This window comes from Barbus barbus (assembly GCF_936440315.1).
Source record: "Barbus barbus genome assembly, chromosome: 40".
Taxonomy (NCBI): domain Eukaryota; kingdom Metazoa; phylum Chordata; class Actinopteri; order Cypriniformes; family Cyprinidae; genus Barbus; species Barbus barbus.
Window position 1 is genome coordinate 23404936 of NC_136718.1, and position 19278 is coordinate 23424213.

At 35.4% G+C, this 19278-nt stretch overlaps 1 protein-coding gene across 1 annotated transcript; it reads right to left on the reverse strand.

Moving 5' to 3' along the window:
• Positions 1–1359: 1359 nt before the first annotated feature.
• LOC306859613 (zinc finger protein 217-like) lies at positions 1360–10865 on the reverse strand. Its single transcript, XM_079400729.1, has 6 exons — positions 10659–10865; positions 5621–7305; positions 5099–5221; positions 3621–4949; positions 3171–3291; positions 1360–3087 (listed from the first exon to the last, which is right to left on the reverse strand). The coding sequence occupies exons 2-5, from the start codon at positions 6927–6929 to the stop codon at positions 3182–3184; spliced, it is 2871 nt and encodes a 956-aa protein (XP_079256855.1). The 5' UTR covers positions 6930–7305; positions 10659–10865; the 3' UTR covers positions 1360–3087; positions 3171–3181.
• Positions 10866–19278: the final 8413 nt, after the last annotated feature.

The following is a 19278-nucleotide window of genomic DNA, read 5'->3' on the forward strand; positions in this document are numbered from 1 at the left end:
AATGCAAAACCACATACTGCAGCTATTACAACAGCATGGCTTCGTAGTAGAAGAGTCCGGGTGATGAATGGTTCCTCCAAATGAATAAAAACAGTGAAACGAATATTACACGAACCTGCAATAATTAAATGTTAACACAAAATCCTTTATGTATTTAATCCCATACAGTGTCTTTGCTGCTGACCTTCCTTCAATGATCCAATTCAATAATACTAATGATCAAAAATTACTTTGGATAAACAATGTATTTTTATTTTCTCTTTTATTATATTGAAAACAAGCAAGCCAGCCCAGGCCAGATGAGAAAAAGTAACAATGTATTACTTTCCATAAAATTAAACCAAGTAATGACATTGGTACCTTTTTCAATTGAGTAAAGCAATATTGTAATGCATTACTTTTAAAAGTAACTTTTCCCAACACTGGTTACAAAAGCATTTGTTCAAAGCTTCTATCAATGGCTTTCCTAAATTAAAATGTATTAAACAAAATTATAAATATATGATTCTTATCAATGTGTAACCAAGGGCCAGATGCACAAACCACCACGTTAAGACAGTGACTTAAGAACTAGTTTGAACAGATATTGTTAAACAAGCGGTAATCGGCCTTACTTTTTGGATTCAATTTAGAGCATTCTACCTTCTTGTTATGATTAGCTTAGTTTAGTCTGAAAAACTAGTCATCTAATTTTTTTTCCTTCAAGGCTGGTCATAACTTATGACCTGTCTTAAAGGGAAAAAAAATAGATGACTAAATTTTAAGACTAGCCTAAGCAGTTTATGCAACCGGCCACAGGGCCCCTGTTCCGTCTGGTTCTCGACCTGAAAAAATGCTTTTGATCCCAGATGGATTTGCTGAAAATTGACTCAGGGGGGATGGGGGCGGGGGGTAATGACAAAACAAAAATGTCATTAACAATAACAAAGATTTATAACTGCCTCAAAATGTATAGCTCATTGTTACTTGATGTTAATTAACGCATTAACCGATGTTAACAAATGAGAGCTTATTGTAAAGTGTTACCATTTTTTTTCTTTTGGGGGTGAAAAATGATCAAATATTTACGTCAGAAATTAAAATAAGCAAATACTCCTTCTAAAGGTCAAGAGGGTGAACATCTAAACATCATGAAAGCTACATACAAACAGATGCTCATAAAAAGCTTCATTAGTCTCAATCTTCATTAAAGACTCATTTCACTAGCAGTTTATCGATACTATACAGTGTGCCTAACTAGGAGCGCAAATTAAGCATATATGACATAAGTTTAATAATATAATAAACATCCACAATCAAGATCAAAAGACAAAATACTCACCTTCTACAGAATAAAAATGAAAAACAGACAACCTGACATTTCTTCCAGTTTGCACAACTGCTTTATTCTGCCTCTAGAAAGGGCTTGAGCCCTGGAATACACCTGGCTTAATAACAAGGAGAGTTACAAGATTGGAAATCCAAATGACACATTCTGTTAAAGAGCAAAAACAACAGCATCATTCATGAAACACTGGACGAGAAGAGCGGGGAGAAAAAGCATCTTGGCTTCATAATTTTTGCACAGCCTGACCACAAGAAAGGAACTCAGGGAAAAAGTCATTAGTGAAAGTGCAAAAGAAAAATGTAAAATGCAAACAGATAGACCATAGAGAGAGAGAGAGAGAGAAGAAGAAAAAAAAAAAAAAAAAAAAAAAAAAAAAAAAAACCACAACTACTAACAAATTTACACATTGTGGCCACTACATCCTAAACCAAACTACGTTACACAAACCCAATTCGGTGCGTTTAAGAGTCAAAATACTGAGCGGGAGAGAGGACAAAAACCAGATCGAACCTGCGTTTAGCATGAAGCAGCATTGGTTTCTGACCAAAGTCAAATAGAAATCCATTATCACTCAGCCTAACTGATCTACGACTCTCAAAAAAACTAAATAAGGGGCAATTCATCATTGTGGTGTAAAGCAAATAAAAAAAATAAAACGCTTCAAGTTTATCATCAATGAAAATTTGATGCATTTGCTTCAGCTCATGAAAGCCCCTTATATATCTACATATATACACACATATATTACAAAATAAGTTAACTCTCCAAACAGCTTCAGAGTTCGTATACTGAATACAGACAGTAACAGAAACCATGACGAGCTTTAGCCACCGTTCCACATACAAACTAATAAAGCAACACACTTGCCTGAAAATAAATATACACTTGATTAAGAAAAAAAAAAAAGACAACAAAACCATTCTGGTGTATGAAAACGTAACAATCATATCAAAATGCTCACCACACATTTGGCGGAAACTGCTCAGCAGTGGATGCGCAAAATCACAGTTATGTTTCTCATCAATCCTGAGGATCCCATTGAATGTCTTTGTCACAGTGAAAGAGGTTCCACGCAGTCCCTGCATTTACTTATTTTACTTTACTTTTAAATGTACCTACACAACAGTACACAGTACGTCCCCATTGCATCAGAAGTCTCACATCCGAGACAGTAACAGCAGCTAGTTTTTGTACAAATGAGAAGGTTTCTAATTCAGAAATTATCCCGTTCTGTGCATAGCATAAAGTTGACCTGCAAAAGAGATGTTAAACATTAACAATATAGACACGATTAGAGGGAAGCAAAAAAAACAGCGGCCCTCTTTTTTTATTCGGTCAGTGCCGTCCACTCGTGCATTTAGGCTTTTAATAAAACGTAATGGAGGCACTTGCTGGGCTTGTGGTTTGATTAGTATTTACGCCGTCAAAATAAACCACCGACCCACAACAGATTCACAAGTCAACTGTCATGCACGGAGTGCATCTGACGTTCAGCTTCGTGTTAAGAGCACCGCAGATGAATCTATTGCCATAATGGAATGCAAATTGAATCAAAACAACACTGTTCAAGGCTGCAGTCCAAGTTTGTTCTGCCTTGCAGCCAAGGCTAGAGCAGAGCCCGAGGCCCATATCCACACGGTACATCCTTCCAACACGTCAAACCCTTCGGCGGTAGTGTCTGAAGAACAGTGAGCAACATCAAATCAGTTAAACTTTCCTCCCAACCGAGAACCCCACCGTTTTATCGGTGCATTTTGAAGCTGCGGAGGAGAAACAGTGCGATTAGCTACATAAACCTGTGAAATGAGAGCGAAGACATTTGAAGACATTTGAAGACATTTACCCTGGACAGGCCTAAGAGTTCTTATCTGAAGGTCCACAGCGTTCGTTACTCAGAGGGCTGGTTTGGATTCTCCTCTGAGTCATACTAGTGGAGTAGTGAGGGAAGATCAAGGACCTGCTCCCTAAAAAGAGGAACATATGGGGTAGTGTTCAGTTAAAAAATGAGGGTATGATAATGATAAAACTGATGCATGTCACAATGCAACAAAACCAATCCTGAAAACATGTACATACTTAACTTTATAGAGCTATAAATATTATAGAGAGAGAAAATATTTTTAATAATAGGTTTGATACACAGTTTGTGAGATTTGCCGATATATGCCAGTTTACCAGTATAGTATTATATTTTGAAAACAAATGGAAATTCTTCATGCTTATCTTCAAGTATGTAAAAGCTATTTCTTTTACCCAATGACCAATTGCTGACAAACAAGTTGTAAATACTCACCAGTGACAGGTGAGGCCATGACAGCCTGGCTGGAGCCTGCAGCGGCAGGGTGATAGATCGAAGCCAGGTTGTTAGGCGTGTAGTTGCGGAGCAGGTTGATGACATTCCAGTCAGCCTGCATACTGTTAGGAGACGGTGTAGGAGTCACCTTAACCGAAGCCAAGGGCGAGTTCGCATGCAACAAGGTTTTTGCATTTCTGCCGGAGGGCATGATCCGGTTGAAATCCTCTCCGAGCCATCCAGATGCAGTATGTAGAGGCTCAAAGGACTTGTGTCTCTTGCTAGAGGGTTCACCGATGTCCGTTTGCGGCAAGTTTCGGAAACGGTCCGAAAGGCAAAGTCGAGCTGGATCTGTGGGCCAAACCATTCCATTTTTGCCCAAGCTTGCCCTCTGATTCATCTCATGATCCAGGCCAGGCCTCTGCTTGGACAACTCTCGATCGATTACCAATGGCATCTTTAATTTTCTGCTAGATTCTTGCTCTGAGATTCTAGAAAGCGAGCTGGTTGCATCTGATTCCCTGCCCCGTTGGCCCTCCTGGTGCTGATCTCTCCAGCGCTCCTTCGCAGGAGAAATCTTAGACGTCTGAGGCTGTTTCGGAAGCTTCTCCCCAAGTTTTTCCGGTTGCCGCGGTGGGGATTTGGTCCGACGGGGATGCTTCCTGTTGATGTGGGGCAAAGGAGTGACGTCTTTGCCCTCAAGAGCCGGTGGGCAACCAGTGTACCGTTTCTGTGGTCCCCTGTATCCATTCTTCTTGACATCCAACTTCTCCTTGTGGATGAGCTTTTTATGCATCAAGAGAACCTCAGGGTAAAGGGTTTCATAGGAGCAAGAGGTACATGTGTTAGTTGGTAACAGGTTTCGGGGTACTGAGGTAGCAGATACAGGAAGTGGCACTTTGAGAGACAAATTCAAAGGTGCTTCGGTAGCCTCCTTCATCTTCGGGTTTACCGGTAATGGGTATTTTTTGTTGACCTCACCCACAGGGGTGTAAGGAGCTGCAATGGGAGCACTAACATACTCTTGCTTGACTTGAATGGAAGGATTTGTGCTGTTAATAACGGCTTGGCTCATGCCTGGTTCATGTTTAGCACTGGTAGGCAGAGGTTTAGGAGCAAGCCACTGTTTGGTTGGTTTTAAGACTTGTTTGTTCTCTACATTCTTGGGAGGTTCAATGGCCTTGATGATATTTCTAGCAGATGGTGTTGCAGGAATGTTTGGGATTTCCGTGAAAGGTTTGTCCTTGTGACGTCGGTCTAGATGGTACCTCAAAGATGTTTTCTGTGCTGCAGCATAGTCACAGTGTTCACATTTATATGGTTTTTCACCTGTCAAATGATAAGAGAGACGTCAGTTTACATAAGAGAAAAAAATAGCCAAACTTACATTCATCCTTGAATACAAGCCATTAGGGACAGAAAGAAAGGCAAAATTAGACCCAATACAATGTAAAAAGACAATACAACAAAGAACTAACCAGTATGTGTCCTGAGATGAATATTGAGGTAATAGTTTGAGCGGAAAGTCTTGCCACAGTAACTGCATTTTCTTGGAGCAAGAATTTTCAGCTTCATTTTTCCCGATCCTTCCTCAATTTTTTCTGTTGGAAAATTGACATGTTTATTTTTAGCCTTCAATTACACTTGGAATTCCAGAATAGAAATTTAAAACTGCAAGCTGCACTACAGAATGTCCTTAAGTCAAATATGCATGAGTTTTCTTTGACCAGCAGAGGGAGCCCTAAGGTCTGCACCTAAGTTCTGCAATTGAACCCTTGAGACAGAAGTAGCTTTTTCTGTAGTAAAGAGTGTGCATTTCTGAGAGTACATTTCTGAGTGTGCATTTCTGGGTAATTATGGTATACATAATTCGAAAAGATGATGACAAACTTGAGCACTCTGTGGATGAACTTCTGACAGATGACGATAAGTTGTTTTACAGAGCAATTAAGAACTAATAAAAAAAGTGAAAACAATACCAAGCATTTGGGTAATAATACCTGGATTAAAGGCGTCAACTGGCACTCCCTCTTCGGAGCCATCCTCTGAATACTCCTCAGCTCGGTCAAGAGATGAACTACTACAAGAGCCTACGCTTTGGGCCCTCCCGTCTACAGGTGTGGTGGGACTCTCTGCTCCCCCTCGTTCCTTCTTGTGTATTCTAGAATGGAGGACCAACTGATGATAAGTCCTGAAGATCTTGCCGCACTCTTCGCAATTTGTTGGCTTGTCTTTACGAATCAGACCTTTTTGCTCAGGTGATGGGGAAGGAGTCTCGCTAGGCTTGAGTTCACTTCGTAGGCCTCGCCTGGGTTTATCTCCACCACCAGAAGCCCAAATGGCCCCTAGTTCCTCTTTTTCAGAACCAGAGTCCTCGTTGTCAGAGTTGGAGTCGGCATTGAGCTCCTTGGCCAAGTTCGGACCTGCTGCAATCTTGCCCCTGGTGGCCAACTGCCAAGCCTGGTAGGTGTTGAAAGGATCAAGTTGGGATATCCAGCGGCCAGATGGAAGACTCCGTTCAGCTTCTTCTCTCACACCCGAAGGATGCAACTGTAGGGTCTGCAAAAATCCCTTCTGAGAAACAGGAACCTCCTCAGCAGGTTGGCTGTCGGAGAAGACATTCTCATCCACTTCCAGTTCAGGATTGTGGATCTTGCTGTGCTCAGCCAGAACTTCCTTGTTCAGGAAGAAGAAGCCACATACCATGCACATTTTGTACGACGTGACCACAGGTGATGGGGGTTGGTCTTGGATGACGTCATTAACGGTGGCAGGGATCTCCAGGTCCTGGTTTTTGTTTTTAGCTTTTCCACCATGGGTTCTCATGTGGTTCTTTAGGAACCACGGCTCTTTGAAACGACGTCCACAGAGGCCACAGCAGTACGTGAAAGAGTCCTTGTGTTTCCGCATGTGCGTTTCCAGCTCGGTCACATCTACAACAGCCTGGCCGCACACAACGCAACAGAGCTCCTCATTCTTTTCCACAGCTGGGCAGGTCTTAGAACGAGCTCTTTCGCTAGGAGTTAAGAATTCCGCTTCCACACGCAACACTGCGGGAGCGTGGAATGTTGTGGGATGCTGGGAAAGAAGGTGTGGTCCCAGGTCTTCCTGATGCAGGAAAGTCTCCTCACAAAACATGCAGTCTAGAGGTAGGCTACTTTCTGCCAGAGTGTCTAGTTTTTCCACCACGCTGGCGTGGGGCGTCATGCTAGATCCAGTACCAGGCATACTTGCACTGCTGTGATTGAGAATGTCATGACCTAGTCCATCAGGACTTTCCATATATGGGATCAATGGGTGGGTAGGCATGGCAGCAGGAATTTACTTGGGTATTTCTTTCTTTCTTTTTTAGTTTCAGTTGAAAGCTTGTATGAAACAATATGTTGAATGTTATGAGACATGTGAAAAGAGTCATTCATTTGAAATACTTATGGCAGATATAGTGCATTAGATTACACAATACCAAATAACTCTTAACACTTCCATGGAACTTGCCAAATTTTCCAAAGATACTTTTTTACATTTCAGCACAGTGCATATTCTAAGAGTTTCAGTAAACCTGTATGATCCATCCTGTTAAAGAGAAGCAGTCGAGGCTTGCCAGTCACTGCCAGGTAATGGGGCATAAACTTGATCAGTTGATTTCTTGTGATTCACACAGAGGAATTGTCCTGACAGGCAAAACCTGAAATGAAAGAAAAAGACAAAGTCAGGTGTGGCCAGTTCTGTGGAATGTAATCAACTCAGGACTACACTTACAAATACAGATGATTAAATTAATGGGGGAGAGAAAACAAGTACTCATCTCTTCTGTACTGTTGCTTAAGATAAAACATGATCTGTCACATGGATCGTTAAAAAAAAGATTAGCAACCACACAGGGCTCTAAGTTTGATGTTTTGCTTAAGTTTGTAAAGGAAGTGTTTTAAGTACACTGCAGCAGTTGCAGCAAACGTAGCTTATCAAAAGTGGATTAAATACAGAGCAAGCAATAATCTAAGCTTATTTCTAAAATAGAAGCCAGCATTCGACATTGTTGTTAGCAGCCATATATATATATATATATCATTATATAAAGTAACATAGACTGGGTAAAACACAATAGTAACCATGTGGTTAAAGATCTGGGGCTAACATCCAAAGGTTGTGACCCCAAAGTATCTGAATTGCGAATAAACCAGCAGCTAAAGGGTTGTTGAGAGTACTGTGTTATTCTATAATAATTGTGCCCTTGAGAAAAGTCATCTTTGCTAAGTTATGCCACTGGGAATGTCGCTGCACCATGACCAAGACATGTTTTAATAAGATTTAAAGTTAAAAGAGATAAGTTTATAAGGGATGCTGTAAAAAAAAAATCTCCATTTCTTTATTCTTCACAATTTTTTTAAATCAACTTTTTTTATTTCACTTGTTCATATTAATGGTGCAGCAGAGTGACAGATCAACTTTTAATTGTACAAATATCCACGTAGTAATCTCAATTAATAAGTGGACATAAAAAAAAAAAACAATACATTATAATAATATAAAACTAAGCAGCCATCTTATAGCTTTAAACACTTGCAACTAGCATTTGACCAATTCTTTTGATGTAATTTGTCTTTGTTTAGGGAAATTATAAAAACTATAGAAACCATTTTTAGAATAAACTAATAAAGAGAATAACAATGCAGGACAGTAAATATATACACACACATACATAGTGCCCAAGTGCCTACTGAAAGTATAATTTCAGTGAATGTGTGTCACAAACAAAGAAAAGCATTGTCTGAGATCTGATAAATTACACATAGATCTGACATCAACTGTTCTGTATTGGTACATTTACACAACATTTACACATTTCAGTTCTTTTAGAAAGTTTTTCAGGGACAAAACTGGCAAAATGCCATTCTTTAGATGCATTACTGTGAGGCAACAGGAAGCCAGAGTCGTATGCCTATCTACAGCGGTGTCCTTCACAATATCTGTGAAACCTCACTCATGAGGTCTAAGGTGGAGTCACAGCATTGTTCTATAACCTTTTAGCCCTTCTTCCATGCTGAAACAAGCCAATAAATATAAGGAACCACATTTATCTTTGTCTTAGGATATTATATAACACCCAAGATGAACATACGACACTCTTATTCAAGCCTAAATGCAAAGTTTCAGGCATCTTGCCAATCAGTTCTAAACTGCACACACACACAAGTGCTTATTTTACATTACAAAGTAATGATTAAATACAAAAGAATCAATCATGAAATGTCAACAATCTCCTGATATTCCCTACACACACACACACACACACACACAACTAGTTAAACTCCCGTTTAGGGAAACGCAAGACAAAAATAGGCTTTGCTAATGTAAGGCACTAAAAAAAAGAGAAACAGAGGCTGAAGATGAAAAAAAGAGAAACGGAGGCTGAAAAGGAAGCTTTAGCACATCAGTTATCTACCAAATAACAACTGTTAAAAAAAGCAAGTGAAAAAGAAACAAAACAAATGTGAATTCTTTTACAGACATACTCTGATGAGAGGCCTTGCCATGCTGATTTCAACTATTTTGCTTCTCAAAGTCCTTCAGATAGTAATCACAAAGTAATCCTGAGCAAAGCCATTTCCTTTCAAATGCAGAAAAGTTCTATTTAGATCACCTAAATGGTGCAAAATGATCAAGTTAATGGCCCCAGCTATGCTCGAGTCATTACAATAGCCTAAAATGTGGATAGTTGACATGCTGAAGAAACAGCTAGAGACCAGCTGGTGTTTGTCTTACTCTTTTGTTTGGGCTTTGCCATGCAACCTGTTCACAAGAATAGCATGTTTGTTGGCCCCCAAACCATCCAAATTTCTCAAAAGAAGTTCTTAAATAGAGACAGTTACACTTTTGTAATAATTGTCTTATAGAACAATGAATGGAGCGGATGGCTCATGAAAATAAGTGAAAAACAGGTTATTATTACTTCAGAATAACAAGTAACTCTCAGAAAAACCTGAATAAAACATATGCATAAAGTCTATATTGTATATGATGTGTCTGTATCTCACACACACTATATATATATATATATATATATATATATATATATATATATATATATATATATATATAGGGTATTCAAACAATACTACTTCTGGGCACAACTGTCGTCGAGCACAAAGTGGAGAGATGTGGAGATGGTTGTTAATTAAAACGACGGTTCTTGACGTTATAATGCATCGGTTTTTCACAAACATACTAGAAACTATGCAAACGACGCGCCTTATAAACAAAATCATGGTTCATATAGATAATAATGCCTTGTGTGTGGAAGCGTGTCTTTAATGTGGCTGTAATTTCCTGACACGTGATCATTGTAACTTGATCAGCAGCTTTAGTAGTTATTTTACTACATGCCTCGCCAATATACCTGCATGTCCTCTTTAGCTTTTCTTTGCTTTCTTTTTGGAGCGTGATACAAAACTCCTCCCTAAATACAGTTAAGCTGTTTTTACTACAGAACAATGAGATGGTCAAGTAGAAGTTAAACAACTTGAATAAATTACTTCTCTTTAAACCATCGATATAGTTGGATGAAATAAGCAATAAAAACAATCCGGAATAGATATTCAACCAAAAATAAATGACTCATAATTATGACAAACCAGACCAGACTTACACAAAAGTCCCTTCTTCTTTGTAGCTATTAGAATAAATTGTTTTGAAATGGCTGCATCCATCAAAAGTTATTATTGTGTGAAATAACAGGGATGATATCATAAAAACAACTTTATGACTTTGTTTTCGGGGCATGGCTGGAACTTTAGTCAAGCTGTTTTCTATTCTTTCCCTTTTCGAGTTAAGGAAGAACATCAAAAGATCTTAAAAAAGACACCAACTTTATCATCCTCTTCTATTTCGTTTCATATAACAGAGTATCGGTGTTAAACTAAAGCATATGTCTCAGTTCGTTAACTTTGGTGAGGTTAGATTAACCTGTGCTCGTGCTGATAATAGAAATTTGGCTAACGACACGCTAGCGATGACTGATATTGAAAATAAGGAACTCACCCTCCATAACGTTATGTTCAGACTTCGTCAGGTATTTTCTTATTGTGTGCCAACAATCGCTATAGTAACTATTAATATCTAAGGGGTGTTAGTTTGGTAGCTTCTTTCTTTCTGGAAATCTGATTAGCTGAGTTAGCCAATTGTTAGCCGGACGAAATGCCTTGCTTTCAATGTTTGCAAATCACTCACTATGCAGCTGTTGCGTTCAGAGAGAGAGAGGGCGCGCTCCCGTGGATGTTCGATTCGTTAACGCACGGTTGAGTCGGATCTTTGCAACGAATCTGGTTCGAAACCGGAGAATCAAAAACAGGTTTTTTTGTTTATTATTAAACAGTGTGTCACATACAGAGACGAGAAAAAAGTGCATGCAACCAGCCAGGGTAAACAACAACAAAGTAATAAATGTATAGAGAAATACAGTTTATATTAAATACAGATAGTTTCCATATACTTGACTAAGTCAACTCTGAATAAAGAAAAAAAGATTGGGAGCCATCAAATTTTTGTTTGAATCAAAAAGAATCAAAAACACATAGCTCGAACTGTATCGTGATTATCAAATGATTCACTCTAATGAGTCGGTTCATTTTAGTGATACATAAAGTTCGATTCCCATGAACAATTGACTCGTATGATCCCGTTCTTTTTAGTGAATCAAAACACTTATGAATCAATCCCAACGGTTACTTAACTCATCTCAGATATGACTTTAGTTACTTTGTTCGACTCGTAATGAACAAAAACCTTAATAAAAACACCAATATCAAAATAGAAAAATGATTTAATATAAAAAGCAATGGAAGTATGTTTATAACAGTTGTATCGAATTTGATTTTATTAAAACTACGAAAGTTACCCTGGAGGAGTTGTGAAATGTGCTCGCATACGTATTAAGTATAGGCTCTGAATGAATTGTGAGCTGAATTATGGCTGTTCTGGTAAACATTAAACAAAAAAAAAAAAAAAATATATATATATATATATATATATATATATATATTAAACAAAAATATGGCTTTATTGAATCCGTCAAGAACACGCAGTATGCCACGCTGCTTGGGACATCGGAGGACCACGTGGTGACGTAATAACGTCCTCACGTAAAATAACTCTGATCACATGACTCTCTCAACTAGATTGTTACAGTGGCGTTGTGGTTTATGGTTGTTGCTTATTGTGATCTGGAGTATGAGAGGTATGCACAGACTCTGACGTGTGAGGAAGGCTTCCGTTAGTAGTATTGAGAAGGAAGTTAACTCTAACTATATAGTAGTCATTTTTAGCCAGCATTGTAAACAAATGTCCCTTCATAAACCATCAATACCCGTATGTACCTGGGCGAAGTGAAGGACAATAATCTAAATATGTTTACAAAATCCTTATTTTATATTCAAACCACGAACTACCATAATAATTTACATTAATTAATATGCTAAGTGTTACCCAAGGATAATGGGTAATTCATTTGAGAAAATAAACTCTTAAAACACACTAAAATGCTAGTTTATGTAGTAGCCTAAATGTTCAAAAGTCATTAACATTTCCACCACATCAAGATGTATTATGTTTAATCAAATATTCTGTGGTGGAAATCATTTTTGAAAACAATTCTGAACTCTGTTTTGCTAAAGTAGTATTTTATTCATTCTAAAACTCACTGTTAAATATGCATAAAATGGCATAATTTGACGGGAAATTATGCACAACAAAATACATTGCTTTATCCTGCAGCCTTTTGTACCGAATGAGGGCAAACAAACATGTAACCTATTTATTCCCGTTCATAAATGTAGCCCCATCTCATTTAAAGTCCTAGTTTCTGCATTTATTTACTGTGCAGAATAGAAGGGGACACATTTGCTTTCTCTCCTCCCTTAACCATTCCATGCATTATTTCTTCCACAAACACAGATAAGCATTGAATCGTCACTATTCTGCAACTGCATGAAACTGCAGGAAATTTGAGAGAGCAGATACCTATCACATCCCCTACATTGCTTCCCTCAACTCAAACAAACACACACACACACACACACACACACTTTATGTAGGGTGGGGGGAGGGGAAGAGACACACAAGAAAACACATGAATGTAAAGACTATAGATCAGTATGTGTTACTGTTACTTCAATAGTTAAAAGTCAGAATTATAAAGCATGCTTAACTGAAGATCTCATTATTCAAACAAATGTGGAAGAAAAGCACCATTATGCATCTTTATTCAAATAAGCAAGTAAAACTTGTGGGTTGCATGAACTTTGACATATAAAGGTTTTGTAGAACAATCAATCGTGCAAAGAAATGGTATTTATAGTTGTGTCCTATACAGAATAAAAGTTGTTATGACTCTTAATGCTAATGCAGCATGCATTTGTTGTGACACAGAAACCATGTTGATAGTAACTGGAACTGGAGGATAGTCTGGGTGTAATGCTTCATCAGAAGTGAGAAGTACTTTAAAAACCCTCAGGCCAAAAGCAAACAACTGTTAAGTTATGCAATCATTCAGTTGGGGAAACTTAGTAATTGAAATTACTCAAATACAAAGACCTACACAAGTCAGCTTCACGCATTTGTGTTGCCATAAAAACTCTGACCTTCAAGACATGAAAAGTGCTTTCAACTTAAGCCAATGCAACAGCTTCTATATAGATTCTGTACATTTAATATGGAAGGCTGGATGTCCTTCTGCACCAGTTCAGCTCTTCTTGTCTTTAAGTTCGATATTATGCATGTGAATGAAGCGTCAGCGTCCCCATCCCCCACATTTCCACACCCAGCCCTCATGGAAATGAAGATGTAGCTCTTGGGAATCTCCCCAAAGCCCCCTTTGCTTTTGCATTGTTCTTGTGTGAGGACTTAAATGCCATGTTATTTTATTATTTTGCCCAGAGAACTAAAAGAGAGCCTCATTGGTTTGATGTTTCAATCTATAACGGAAACATTGTGATATGTAATGTGATACAGTAAGAAATGCTGTAATAGCAGTTACATAGACTTGTTCTTTTTACATAAAGAATATCATCATTATAATAGATAGATAGATAGATAGATAGATAGATAGATAGATAGATAGATAGATAGATAGATAGATAGATAGATAGATAGATAGATAGATAGATAGATAGATAGATAGATAAAACGATAGATAGATAGATAGATAGATAGATAGATAGATAGATAGATAGATAGATAGATAGATAGATAGATAGATAGATAGATAGATAGATAAAACGACAGATAGATAGATAGATAGATAGATAGATAGATAGATAGATAGATAGATAGATAGATAGATAGATAGATAGATAGATAAAACGACAGATAGATAGATAGATAGATAGATAGATAGATAGATAGATAGATAGATAGATAGATAGATAGATAGATAGATAGATAGATAGATAGATAGATAGATCTAAATAATTGACGAAATTACAACTTAAGTTTACATATATATATATATATTTTTTTTTTTATTAAAAAGATAATTCTGAGATTACAAGATTAAAATAATATTTTAATAATAAATTAAAAATTACAAGAATAAAGTCATAACCTAATGAGATTTGTTGAAATATTTTAAGAATATAGCCATAGATTATAATTGTTATAATATAAATAATAGTATATCATATATAATATTAGTAATAGTAGTGTATTAAATTTTTATTAAATGCTATTTGAATGTTATTATTTTTATATTTGACAATTTTCAACTACACAAGATTAAAAAAATTTAAATGACTTAAATGTATAGGCTATATATATATATATATATATATATATATATATATATATATGCAATTTTGCTCATTATAATGAGCCATTGATTATACAAACCTTTGTAGTGTCTTAAAGGATTTCTTTGGCAGGAACTATTAATTTCAGTTTCCAAAGTCAAACCTCCCATTCTTTAGTAGCTACAGTAAATGCATTGAAGAGTGTCCAGGCAGTGCTGTGTTGTGTGCTTCCCATTCATCTGTGCTCTAAATGCTGGCTTACAGACGGATGCTCTATCGCCATCATTTCTCTGAGAGAGAGGCTCTCAGTTGCGGCTCACAGCTGTCAGCAGGCCACACAGTCAACAAATCCACATCAGTCTCTGTTCAATAACTGCCCAAAGACCTCAAGGAGCGCTTTTAGATTAAATGTTTAGTACACACTAAATGATGTCATTCCAAGTCTTGAACCCAGTCGTTAAGTCTTAGTTGCTGGTTTCCATAATGGAAAGTATTGCACAGAATGAAGGAGGAACGTTTATAAAACAGGCCTTTTAAAAAGATTGTTCAGTAGCTCAGCTTCAGATAATGTCTCATCTGGTGATTTAACGCATGATAATCCTGACAATAATCTGACAAGCAACAAGTGCACAGCAGCTCTATATATATCATATATATATATATATATATATATATATATATATATATATATATATATACAGTTGAAGTAAAATATTTACATACACCTTTCAGAATCTGCAAAATGTTAATTATTTGACCAAAATAAGAGGGATCATACAAAATGCATGTTATTGTTTATTTAGTACTGACCAGAATAAGATATTTCACATAAAATATGTTTACATAGAGGCCACAAGAGAAGATAGTTGTTGAATTTATAAAAAAGTACCCTGTTCAAAAGTTTACATGCCCTTACTGTGTTGTTACCTGAATGATCCACAGCTGTTTTTGTTTTTTTGTTGTTGTTTGTTTGTTTGTTTAGTGATAGTTGTTCACGAGTCCCTTGTTTGACTCATGAACAACTATCTTCTCTTGTGGCCTCTATGTAAACATCTTTTATGTGAAATATCTTATTCTGGTCAGTACTAAATAAACAATAACATGCATTTTGTATGATCCCTCTTATTTTGGTCAAATAATTAACATTTTGCAGATTCTGAAAGGTGTATGTAAAGTTATTACTTCAACTGTATATGTATATATATAATTATTTTGTCTATATTGTTTTTATTTATTTAATAATAAATAATATGACATTATATAAATGTTTCTATAATATAACATTTTATACATATAAATGTTTAAATAATATAAAATAATAATTATAAATATATATACATATATATATATATATATACAATTTATTTATTTTACTATGTAATAAAAGTGTGATAATGTACAGTCAGATGGCTATTATGAGCAAAGGTACTCTTACGAAGAGCTAGTCAGCCTTGTCAGGGTTTATTTTGGTGATAATGACCGACTCATATACACTGATTAATATTATCTCAGCATTGTGTCATATTGGTCACACAGACAGTGATGGGGGGGGGGGGGGGGGGGGGTATTATCAGAGATGTCATCTCTATTTCTATAACATACCTTCAATATTCACTGTGAACATGTTCACAGGCGTATATATTGACATAAAGATAACATTTGAATCCACTGCTGCTTCCTTAATCTAATTAATCATTTATGAAAATTAATCATATTTTATGACTGTATTTATCTGTTTACGTTTGTAAAGCAAAGATAGCACCTGGATTATTCTTGCTGCATCCTGAGTGTGTCACACACACACACACACACCAGTGTCGAATGTTAATCAAATGTGACTCAGAGGCCTCCCGCTCACTTCCTATTGTTCTGACATCACACAGGCTTTGGGGGCAGCAGGAATCAGGAGTTATGATGTCTGCGCTGAGTTGTGCTGATCGAACCCTGTAAAGGACTTTTGAGATCCAGACTGAGGGGAGACTGAAGTTGTGGTGCTAAAAAGTTTTCACACGTCATTATCAGTCATATTTTAGAATCACTGATATAGTTTTATTTAAGACATACCTTATTGTTTTAATGTTGTTCTTTAGTCAATTCACCTTTATTTGTATAGCTCTTTATACAGTGTAGATTGTTCATAAGCTTTACAGGGATAACGACCCGTTAATGATCCTTCCAGCAGGTTCCTTCCTTTCAGTTAAAGTTGTTTGTGCTTTGTTTTGTTTTTCATGTAATATAGTAGACTACATTTTCTAAATTAATTTTAATTTATTCTGGTTAGTTAGAGACAGTATTTTAGTACTTCAACAAAGATGAGAAATTCTGCCTTGGCAGCTAGCTGAAATAATGATTTTATTTTATTTTATTTTATTTTATTTTATTTTATTTTATTTTATTTTATTTTATTTTATTTTATTTTATTTTATTATTTATTTATTTATTTTGTTTTTTTAAATATTTTTTTTAGTATTTCAGGTAACATTTTATTTTTTAACAAAAGTTTTGTTTTAATGTTTTTTTTATTCTCATCAATGTTATTTTAGTATCATTGATATACTATTATAAGTTTTAGCTTTTTTTGTTTTAGTTTATTTTTGTTATTTTTATGTTTATATTTATATGAATTTTAATTTATTAGTTTGATAGTTTATTTAGTTTGAATTATTTCAGTACATCAATTTAAAATTAAATGTTGCTTTGGCAAGCTGAAATAAAATAAGTTTTAAAAAACGTATCACACAAACTTATTATCAGTGTTATATATATATCTATATTTCACTTAAATTGTAAAGTTTTTTATTTTATTTAGTTGTATAGTTTATTTACATATTACTTTAGAACTTTAATATTTATTTTTATATGTTTTCTTTCAGTTATTGTTTATTTCAAGTAAAAGCTTTTTTATGGTTTTATTTAACTATTGCAATCTGATACTTGTCTCGTCTGAGTTATGCATGTTGTGGTTGAGCAGATCTGGATCAGGGTTTTGTGATGCCGTTCAGAATCAATGACAGCATGCGCTCATCATCAGTGAGGTGTCTTTGTTTGCGCCTTTCTGAGGAGTTCATTCAAACACACTTCACTTCAAACACACAGCACTTATCCTGCTGATCTTTACAAACAACTTAATCTCGACCATCCAGTCCAAGTAGATACGTTTGTCATGTTTCCCTGATAGTTGCACTTGCTAATAAACTAGTTTTGCAGTGGGAATAAATGGCAGTGTCCCGAGCGTTAGCTGGGAGGGGGTTGTGTTGTTCCCCTGAGGATAATATCAAGCCAAATGTCCGCTCAGCCAATAATGATGGAGAAAAGTAGGGCAGAAGGCATTATCACAGCGTTTGGAGAAAGACAAGCTACTCACTCATAAGGTGACACATAAACAACTTTAGATAATGCCACAAAAATGTCCCCAATAAAAAGAGTGATGTAAACAAACAGTCACTTAAAATGCACCATAATTATACATTATATTAGTGTGTGTAAATATATAAAAAATAGTTAACTAAAACCAAAAAAAGTGTCTTTACTTGAAATAAAATAAACATTAACTGAACTATATGACAAACTATAATGTTACAAAATACTAAAATAATATCTATATACTATAAAACTAATAAATAAAACTTTAAAATTAAAGTGAATATTTAAATGATGAAAAATAATATATCAATGATACTAAAATGACACTGACACATTTTTTAGGTGTCAAATTTGAAACACAATTCACATTCACAGAAATGAAATAAATACAGAAAATATATTATAAATAAAAATATAGAATATAAATGTATTTTCTCAGCAACATTTCTCATTTTAGTTTGAATAATAATAATAATAATCAAGCAATGGACAATATATTTATATAAATATATTTTGAAACATATTTTAGCAAATACATATTTATTGGCCATTTTCTGTATATTTTGAAATATATATATATATATATATTTATATAACTTGCTTTTTCTTATTTTTATATATATATATAAAGAAAAAGCAAGTTCTGCACTACGGCTGCTAACATAGCACAGCTAAGCAAACAGAATATGCTGATGAAACTGGAGTTCACTAAGAGTGTGTATTGTGTGTGTGTGTGTGTGTGTGTGTGTTGAGCCGACGGCACACATGTGTGATGCTCTGAGTGGATTGTGAAGTTTACTGAAGCCTGGTTTTGTCTCGATGTGTCAGGAGCAGCTGACTTCATTGTTCTGCCTCCACCGCTCGCTGTTAGGATTCAGCCCCAAACAAATGTGTTTCTCCCATTAATGCAAAGATTGTCATATATGTTAAAGACTATTATTGTCTGCCGGGTTTGCAACGATTCATACTAAACATGAGGGATGAGGGAAAAACTTTTAGAGGATATGTATAATGTCTAAAAGACTTGTCACCTGTAAAACGGTGAATACATTGAAGAAAGGATGAGAATGTCATAAAGAATTGAGCGTAGATTTGAATTGTTTCAATGATAAATAAATAGTAATTAATAAAATAAAATAAATAAATAATATATTATATGATAATATACTATGTTATAAAATAAATAAAATAAAACCCAGCTAATTCTATTATTTTATAGCTATATTATTTTTAATAGAGTTATCTTTATTGTTTATGGGGTGGTGATATTATTATTGATTTTAATTGTTTAAACCATTGTTTAAATGACAAATAAATAGTAAAAAATAAAATAAAGTAATATAGAATCTAACTCTAATTATTTTATTTTTATGGCAATATTATTTTTAATGCTATTTTGCTATTTTATTCATTGTTTTTGCAGTGGTGGTATCATGACTGATTTTAATAGTTTAAACCATTGTTTAAATTATAAATAAATTATATGGAATATAAATTACTTTTGTTATTTATTG